We start from the raw sequence: 10448 nt of genomic DNA, 5'->3' as shown, positions 1-10448 counted from the left end.
CCCTCTTAACTTCTCAAACCTTTCGTGCTTTTTTGGATTCGCTTGTCACTACAAAGCCCTAAGTGCAAGAAGAGAGCAAATTTTAAAAAAAGAACTAAAGACTCTTCTATTCTGCAGGAGCTACGATACTGACGAGAAAACACTTAAAAGACAATTATTATTATAAAAAAAATAAATATAAGAAGCAATGGCCAGCCATTGGAGGGCTGTGGTACATAAAACCAAACAAGTAAATAAGTAATATGTCAGGAAATTATGATGTCCAGGAGCGGGAAACGATCCCACTGTGGTCCCATAATCACAACGAGGTCACGTGATTATGGGACCCAAGATATGTGAATTCTTCACATATCTTGGCACTTGGATCTTACTACTTGGTAGTGACAAACGAATCCAAAATAGCGCGTACAATTCGAGAAGTCAAGAGGGCATTATTAGCTGCATACTGTACTATCTGGTAAAAAGTTACCTGTAGATTCTACACACACACACACACACAGATAGATATATATAATATATATATATATATATATATATATATATATATATATATCATATATATATATATATATATATATATATATATTGAAAGGTTGTTCAGCTCGATGGAAGAAAAGTAGCTGAAGGGAGATAACGTAAAAGGTTAAAACGCGGGTGCATCAGAGGAACACTATATAGCAAGCCTCCTTTTATAAAGTCATTTTACTCCTTTAGTACGGGCTGCTCGGTGAGCAAACGCCCGTGCTGACACAAGGTCAGCTTAATCAAAAACAACATAGTATGTTTTTGATGCACCACCCTTAGAGGTACTACGCCAACGCCGCTAGTCTTCACGAAAATTCCTTACTTTCTGTCGTCATTTTAACGGTTTTGATAATGAATGCAATTTTTATCATATGGGGGCGACATTCTTACTCACTCTCTCAAACCTTCATTTTTTATGACTACCATTCGTTTTAAGAGACGTAGGGAGGGACAAGGCAGTGAGAGATTCATTCGAAGACAAGACAAGACGTACCCGCGCCAGTAAACTTTAGTAGGCGGTGAACAAAAGTAGCCTAACGAATTAACGATGCGGTCCTTGACAAAAAAAAAGGGAAAAAATGCCTCTTGCTCGGACGTACGACAACCCTGTCAAACGTAGGACCTCAGTCATAAACACAAGCACCACATCGTAGGTAATTTTAATAATTATTAGTTTTTATCACACATTAACTTCAAAGAACAAAAGCTTACCCTGTTTACTTTCCCGAGTTTCCTCGATCTGACTTAAGTGGTGCTACCAAACCAGCTACATGGGTAGTTACGCCACACTTGTATTATACTTCAACTGAACTTTCAAAGTCGGAATATTAGTAGGCAGCGCTTTCCCTATATGTCGAGAGATGGCAGCCTGTTCTTTTTCTCCATTGACCTATAAGTAGTAGTCCGTCGTAACCTTTATGGTGCACAAATTGCCTATGCAGATTGTAATCCAATAGGCTCGAGTCGCAGTTCGCGTTACAGCTAGAATTTCACCGACTGTTCCAAATCACGAACGAACTAAACTACTGTCATTCGTCTACTCACAAACAAATAAAATCCAGATTACATCGTGTCTGTTTGACCATTTTGGATATAACTACCGTTAAAATTTTACGTGCGGTTAACCCCTAATGCTGCTTTGTTTATGTTTTTTCTTTCTTGTGTTAGAAGAGGTTAGGTAGACGTAGTTCAGTTAAGCCATTGTGTATTATATCGAATTTAACGCTTTTCCGTTCCCTGCTAGGAAGAGTGATACTCAATTAGTTCAACGGAAGTTTCATCCAAATCGTCAGTTTTCATCACCGAATCGATGTTATGTTTGTTTTAGGTTGTTCAGAGGCAGGTGACGGACACCATGAATATGCACATCGAAGGATGGTAGCTTTACCCATTGAGTCCCAGATCCTCATAGCAGAGCTTGCCATCTGTTAACCAACTAATTGCTCCAACTTGAGTGCAATAAGGTGGATGGGCGTGTAACGAAGCTGCCTTTCCATATTATAATGCTCTGGCCTTCGGTGTCTTTGGCCCGCTAAAGAATGAATCATCTTATGGTTGCCATATCTTGACAATCAGTAGAAAAGGGTGGTTAGGCAAAAAGCTAAAGGTAATGATGAAAAGTGAATGAATGAAAGCAGTTGCAAAAACTGACACCAAGCATTAACGCCTCCCCGACCCCCAACAATTTTATGTGCCTCATAATAATGAATGCCATATGACTTAATTTGTTTTAAACACCCACTGAGAATTTTATTGCTTAGAACTTGTGTAAACAATGTTAGTGTTCGTTGTGTATTGGTACCTAATTAGCTACATTGCAATAGGATCGTCATAAAAATCACAAATCCAGAAGATAGTGTTTATATTCATACTAACTATTTACACAGAAAACTCAACTCTAGAGAGTACCTAGCTCCTCCCAAAAAACAAATGTCTGACGATTTTCTGTGGGGACTCCTTCAGGTGTTAGGAGTAATTTTAGGACGTTCATGTTTTACTCATAAGAGTATGAATGTATAATATTTGGACTTTATTATATATCTTAATATAACTGGTTTATTTACAGTAATTGTCATAAACAACAATTTTTGGTAGATCTAAGCTGGAGTACCTTGCTATTTAGAAAAGGTAGCGGAAAATAAATTTTTCCATTAGGTACATCATATGTGAATACTAATGTATTGTGCATTTAAATTTATAAATGACATGTGTTTATAAAAACTGTCGAGTACACTGTCAACGTAACTTATCTGGCTTCAGTATTCATTTGAAGTTGATAAATGTAAGTAAACAGTTAGGCAATGTTAAAACTGATCCTGTGCCCTGTGTTAAATAGTATATAAATAATTTGTACCCATACAGCCTGTACTGTGAAAAATGACGGCGATATGCTTAGAAAATGCAGTATATGAATGTGTGTTTTGCAAAGAATTCAAGTATATATCTATTACATAGGAAAATATTTTTTCATAATAAAAGTATAAGAATTTCGTATTTTGGTTTCTCATTTTGACTATTTTATGTATTTTACTACAATTTTTTTTTTATTATAAGTTACTATTTTTTTTTTTTTACAAGAGAGTAGATAAGAAAGCCAACTTTACAAGTCCTTTCAAATACAGATATCACTAAGCAAATGCAATGATTGACTGGTGTTATATATAGTAAGATTATTATATTAATGCCTAAATACAATACATTCTTATTTCATGAACCTACTATATGGACGACTTAACAGATTGATTAATTATGAAATTTAGGTGGTTAGTACCAAGCACAGGAACCCATCAGGATTATTCAGCACCCTAGAATAGAATAGAATATAGAATTTAGTCCAAAAGCCAAGCACTGCGACCTATGAGGTCATTTGATGTTGAAAGGGAAACTGACAGTAAGGTTTGAAAGGTATTTTTAAAAGGAGGAAAACCTCACAGTTGCACTATGAAAAAACTGAGAGGGTGGAAAATGAGGTGGAGTTAAAAAAATATGAAAGAGGTTGCAGCTAGGGGCCAAAAGGATGCTGCAGAGACCCTAGAGTAATGCCTACAGTGAACCATGTGAGGTGTGCTGATGGCACAATCTCTCCATGGGGTTTTATGATATATGTTCAATAAGCAACCCAATTTACTATCAATGATCCTAGTTGTTTTCACTATTTTGTCTATAAAAACCTCTTCACTGGATCTCCAGTCGTGACTGCTTTCTTTGGTAATGATTTCTTTCTTCCACCAGTTAAGATAAAATACTGCAGTAACTGAAAAAGAGAATCTGAGGACATCTTAACCAACAAAGACAAATCAGAGAAGAGATGAGGGCGGGACGTCAATCACAGGAATTGCTCAAGGTTCAATCTTGTCAGGAAAAGAAACACATATCTTTGGTAAGTGCAATGATGAACAATGAAAAGTAGATTTTTTTCTGTAACATTTTATTATCAATAAAATCGAGAAATGTGATCTTATGTACATGGGTATTATACAGTGGCTGAAAGAAAGAGTACATTACATACAAATATAACAGAATTTTGAAAATAAGTACAATGAGCAACCAATATTGATATGTAAATTTTTAATGTACACTATATACATAAATCTGTAACAGCTTTCACTTATAGTAGAAATCTAGCTTTTCATTAAGTCAGCAATGAAAATTATTTGTTAATACAAATAATGAATACTATTCTAATAATTTACTCTTTTCTGCATCTGTGAAAGTTTGATAATCCAAGAACTACTACCATGTATTAATGGGGAAGCTAGACTGGAAGATTTACAGATACAAACTGTCTTTTATGACTGTACAAAATAATGTACAAAACTTTACTCAGCAAACAACAGCAATTTCATACTATGTACTGTTTTTCAATCTAAAATAGAAAATTATGTAAAGTGCCTGAGATTATTTACATACCAGGGTACACTATTAAAAAAAATTACATGGTATAAAAATAGCATTACAATTTCATTTTGAAGTTGTCATTTTAAGTCATAAAAATATAGCTATGTGTTCAAAGATATAATTCTTAAGAAAACGCTTCACATAGGTCAGAGGTTAAATTCAAGTAAGTACACTGCAAAAACCAAAATAAGGCTTGAAAAGTGGACTAGGAAAAACAGAAGCATGAAGAATTCATGCAATAAAGACAATTAAGATCACAGAGAAGCCATACCAACAAAAAGTAATGGAAAGAACATTTAAGAAAATCTTGAAGCTGAGGAAAGATTATGAATTTAAATAATTTTAAAAACTATTAAAGACAATTAATCATCTTTTAACTGATTTTGTGCCAAAAAAATTTATTCTGAATCAAAGTACTAATTAGATTTGGTGGCATTTTCTAATTATTAGAAAGTATGCCTCAGAAAGACAAGGTACTTTAAAGATACAATTCTGAATGAAATCAAGAAAGCATTTTGAAGATTTCAAGAAACAATATTTCCACAATTTTCATGACATCACAAAGTAGAGAGAACACTAGTCTCTTCAAGCACAGTATCCTGAATTACAACAAAGATTAAGGAAGAGTTAGCACAGCCATGTATTTTTTGTTACAAAGAAAAATCTAGTTTTGACATATTATAGTAGTGGCAGAGTTGAAGGAAGCAATTTAATATATTCACTGTACATCATATATATATAATATATCGTAATTATCTTTATAACAACAACCTTTCATAAGGGGTATATACATAATAAAGTTATCTCTGAGAATGTATTAAAAAATATATTTTATTTACATAAGATTATTTAAGGACGGAGTACTATTACTACTACACGTAGTATTTTACAGTATTATAAATGTACTATAATCCATAAACTTAAATGGCACTAGTGTTTAAACACTTTTCAACTAGTAGTTTTTGCTGTACCATAAATACAAGAACATATCAGTGTTAAAAATTCATTCTAGTTTTATTAATGATATGATACATTTTTAGAATCAAAGAGCATTGATAAATTAGAGTATCTGCACCTGAACTTTTCCAGTTATCAATCACTGTTACCAGAGATTTAAAAAAATATCTAAATAGTGTTATGTGCATAGAAAAATACTAATACCCTGACCTTCATGGCCACAGCATATTAGCACTAAAAGAAAACATTGTTTTGGCTACCCATATGGTTATGACTGGTTTGAGTATTTTTAAATTCTCAGGTCAGCATTCAAGTTTGTGCATGCTTTTGTCATGGCAATCTGCAGTTGAGCTGCAACTGCATTTAAATTTTAAAGTTTCAAACTTTAAAGCTTGTAAACTGTGTGAGAGAGAGAGAGAGAGAGAGAGAATAAATTTGTAAAAAACACAAGGAACACGAACTGTAGACAAGCGCATTGAATTAATTGTAAGTGCGACAATTACAAATTCAAAACACTATTGTTGTAGTAATCCTCCCACATCATCCTTTCATATGATTCTGGAGAGATCAAATGTTCCCAGGATTAGATCACAAATCTTAACTGTACATCTGTGTACTGATTCAGGGGACACAGTGACAGTGTTTTACAGTAGTTGAAAAGCCATCTCAGAAAAACTGGCAGTATCAGTCACTTTACTATAGCCTGAGTGATTTGTTCTTACATCAGAGAAGAGACCAAAGGAAACAGGTAAAAATTAATGTTTTTGTATGCAAGGCTGCTGAAACTGAAGGGAAGCTGCAGAGCACTTTATTACCTACCATGCGGTACCTCTTATGGCACTTGGGTTACTACATGACTAAAATGTTCATAGGCAATCGAGTATGTTGATTTTTTAATCAAAATATGACATTAAGTCCAAAGATGTTTCTAAAAGCTCAGAAAGAAGGCCACTCAGTGTAAAAAATATCAATCTTGTTTCTTAATATGAAACTAAATAAAATAGTTTTGCTCTTTAAGCTTACTTGAGAGAAACCCCTCTTGTACTATAACTATAACACTTTGTTACAAAACTCAAATGTGTAACTAGATAAGTTTAACTGATTTCTTCAAACAATTTCTACTGTAATTTTGGATTAATAAGAAATGACTACTGTACAGTGTATTTTCTGAGTCAAAGTTTAGTGCATACAGTAGTATTTGTATTTTTTGAGTCAAAGTTTAGTGCATACAGTAGTATTGGGTAAAGGGACCTGTTTATTTTAAGAAATTACCTTACAGAAATGGATATATGAAGTTAATAACTTAGGTGTTGAATTGGAGGATAAATACTTGATCTTCAGAAATTTACCAGGGATCAGCAGTAAATTTCAATATTGTTTGGGTTCTGCAGGGTAGAGTTCTGGGACCTTTTATGTTTCCCTTCTAATGTTACTCTTGATCTTGAATGTAAGATTCTGTTACTTCAACACAGTTACCAACCCTTACTGCAATTATTTTCTCCCCTCGATATTTTTCCACTATGCTGCCCAAGGAATAAAGCTAAGGCACTCCTTGAACATTCAAGATGTAAATACCTTATTATGTAAATGATATTTTCCTGTCAGGGAAGCCTGCATAAACTGACTGAGCCAAAGGCTGGAAAATAAAGGAGGTAATACTAATCATGTAAATGTAAAGGAAGAAAAAGTGTTAATTCCATAGAAAGTCAAAAATTAACTATCATGGGTGTCTCCCTCTCTCTCTCTCATTAAGTCATACATATCAAAGATGTTTCTTTTCACTTCAGCCCAGTTTGTAAAATATGAGTAGACTGTAAATAAATCTGATTATGCACTATATAACACAAGAGTATGTTGGAATACAACTATAACAACACATGTTTTATATGAGAAGGCTCAATTGTTCATTGCTGGGCTTATCCTGAATTATTCAGAGGTCTCTTATACAAAATCCTCTGTAATTATCAACTCCAAACCTTTTGCAAAACCTACAAAAGATATCTTGTTGAAATATGTATAATACATATAATGTTAATTTGTAAAATTACCTTCATACACTGTCCATTGATTAGGAATGAATGTCAATGCACGAGGGTTTGTTCGCGTATGAACAAGAAAGATTTGTTCTGCAGCTGATCGCTGTTATCATTATATATCTTATGCTATTTCCCATTTGGCCTGGGACCCTTGTTACTGTAAGGCTTCAAGGAATTACCCATAGTACCCGGACCTTTATCATATGGATTCATTGGCTTCAAGCCATAGGCCTCTTGTCACATGCCCGACTCAGCTATTCCTTCATCATCTGAAAGAGAAAAAAATATTCTGATACTGCTAAACTAGTTATCAAAGCATTTCTTTCATTACATATATGAAACAGGTAGATTTACGTATGTATAGGAAAAGTTATTTCAGGGTACCTCTAAACCTAAATTAGCTTAAAAAGCAATTCAAGATAGAAATATCATGGAACTTCCAAATGAAAAATCAAATTTAGGAAAAATACACATGCAGCAAATTATACATAATACATACAAACTCACACTTCAATATACAGTGAATCTTGTCTATTTGTTCCACCACAAAATTTTAGTGAAATTTTAGTGACATGCCTGCAGTTCTGTTTTCCTTTCAGGGTTAATCACAGTACAACTATTGTTCTTATACTATATATAGTGTACAGTAGCTGTATGTGGTACAATTTTATGTACAACATTCAGGCACCTCTACCAGAAAGCAATTGAACATCTTAATTGCAAGGAGAGACGATGTGCAAATGACTTGGTTATAAATAAAAAAACCAGACTGTTTTATACTAGAAGTCATAATGGTGTATAGTTAAGTAATGTTCAGATAAAAAAAGGATTAGTCATTAATGCTTGTTTTACACTGAGAAATAGGTTCACTGCTAAAATAAACCTAGAAATTAACTGTTTTTAAAACCTAATGTAAGTAAGTACATGCCATTTTGGGTAATGTATCGGGTACCACTGTAGTCTATAGCCATTTATAACTCCTTACTAGTTGTAGCAAACACTACTTGACTCTATTGTTTGAATGTATCAAACCACTTTACTGTAATATTAGAAATTTTATTAAGTCAGGGGTCATGGGCTACTCTACTGTTTGTAGCACTTATGCATGATTAAGACATAATTTTATATCCCAAAGTAGCTTGTAAAATTAAAACAGTAATATGTTTTCAAGCCAAACCAAACTATATTTCATCACTACCAAATTAACTATTGTATATGCCTACTTATCAGACAAAAGAAGGTAGTCACACCATGCATGTGACCTCTGAATACTCATATGTGTAACGTCCACAAACCTTACTTGTCATGATCTTGCAACACTTAACAGTAACAAAATTGTTCCTCCTACATTTATTCATTGATAACCACTTCTCTAGTACTTATTACTAACTGACTTCTGTTTTTCCTCATTTAAAATTATTTATATCAGCAAATTTTTACTTCAGTACTTTTTATGTGATAAAATACTACATTATGCATTATTAGATGGTGTTCAGTCTTTGGTATTTTGTCAGGAAGGGTGCATTTTATCTTGTTAAAGAACAATCTTAGCCTTACAAAATGAAGCCTCTTTTCCTGATGTCCACAACAGCAAAAGCAGCCTTGACTTTGACTCAAAATTCTGGGAAGGAAGCCTCTACCACCAAAGTAAGGCACAACTCCAGCAAAGACAATTCTATCAAACATGTTTTTGCTTACTTTTGGCTTCATTCTCAAACTTTGTTGCTGATGTAAGCCTTCTAATGGAATGATGAGGAACCAACAAGAGGTATGACTGATCCATTGCCACCCATCATTTCTTTCTGCTCCTAGACAAATGCCTTGAAACCTTTACAAAATCCATGACTGATCCTTACGAACACCAATAATGTAGGCAAGAGCACGACACACACCAGCGTTTTTCTATCCATCCCTTGTCACAGACAATAATTAGTCATTCATTTCAAAGGATCTTTCAATAAGTTCATCATGCCCAGCTGAAGAGTTAGTACTGAGGTTAGTTAGCGATATTCTTTGAAGTGGGTAACTTTACTGGGTGATATCATCATGAGTAAAAGGAGGGTGCTTTTGGTAAGCTGTTCATCCATTAACTTTAATTAGAGAGGTTATGTATCTTCTAACAAGATTCTTCTTAGAGTAAGGTGTAATGGCCCAGTTAGAAGTTGACCTCAGTGATGCTTAAGTCAATTATATGTTTTCACAAGGAACCACAACATCACTATTAATTCAGTAAACAGTCAAAGAACTGATGGCTAGTTCTGTCTCATCTTGATAGTGTCAATATCAGAAAGTTATCCTATTACTCTTTCCAGGGAGACTTCATCTAAGCTTGAGCAGTCATTTTTAGCTTGACGAGGGGGGGAACAACCAATGACAAAGCAACAAGGTAGAGGATTTGGATGAGGTGTGAATGGTCTTCTTTCTTGATGGTTCATTTGTTTGTTTGTTTGTTTGTATGGTGCTTTTACGTTGCGTGGAACCAGTGGTTATTCAGCAACGGGACCAACGGCTTTACGCGACTTCTGAACCACGTCGAGAGTGAACTTCTATCACCAGAAATACACATCTCTCACTCCTCAATGGAATGGCCGAGAATTGAACCCGCTACCACCGAGGTGGGACGCTAATACCATACCAACCATGCCACTGAGGCGCTTTTGATGGTTCATATGATGGTAGGGACCTGTCTCGTGGAATGCTGAATATTTTAGATTGGAATAATTATACAGGTAGTATTTATAATGTTCCATGACCTAAAGGCAAGAGTCCACAGAAATACAGAAGAGAACATCTGATTTCTATGGTCATGTGTTTATGGTAGTGATAGCAACAGTGAGTTGTGGAGGCTCACTCAACTTCTGTGGTAAGCTGATCAATTTCTTAAGCCTTACCCCTTCAAAATAGAGAAGATGGAGTCAGTGTGAGATTCAATTAGCAAAATATCTTTATTTCATAAATAAAAAGTTTTGCATTTAGATGCCTTTATTATGTGTGATAACAGCTCCAGGACACTAGTGACAGCATATTTCATTG

The 10448-nt window shown here is 34.4% G+C and overlaps 2 protein-coding genes across 2 annotated transcripts in view; both read right to left on the bottom strand.

The window, feature by feature from the left end:
• The window catches only part of LOC135205629 (AP-2 complex subunit alpha-like), a 205260-nt gene extending 203805 nt beyond the window's left edge, over positions 1 to 1455 (bottom strand). The window contains exon 1 of the mRNA XM_064236426.1: positions 1237 to 1455. The gene's annotated coding sequence lies outside the window, so the exon portion shown is untranslated. The remainder of the gene's footprint in view (positions 1 to 1236) is intronic.
• A 2535-nt stretch (positions 1456 to 3990) lies between these two features.
• Positions 3991 to 10448, bottom strand: part of LOC135205628 (tyrosine-protein phosphatase 10D-like) — a 254197-nt gene continuing 247739 nt past the window's right edge. The window contains 1 exon segment of the mRNA XM_064236423.1: positions 3991 to 7684. Coding sequence (XP_064092493.1) covers positions 7653 to 7684 — 32 coding nt within the window. The 3' untranslated portion in view covers positions 3991 to 7652.

Source organism: Macrobrachium nipponense, chromosome 24 (assembly GCF_015104395.2).
Source record: "Macrobrachium nipponense isolate FS-2020 chromosome 24, ASM1510439v2, whole genome shotgun sequence".
NCBI lineage: Eukaryota > Metazoa > Arthropoda > Malacostraca > Decapoda > Palaemonidae > Macrobrachium > Macrobrachium nipponense.
The sequence above is the reverse complement of the archived record's forward strand: the minus strand, read 5'-3'. Positions and strand labels throughout refer to the sequence as shown.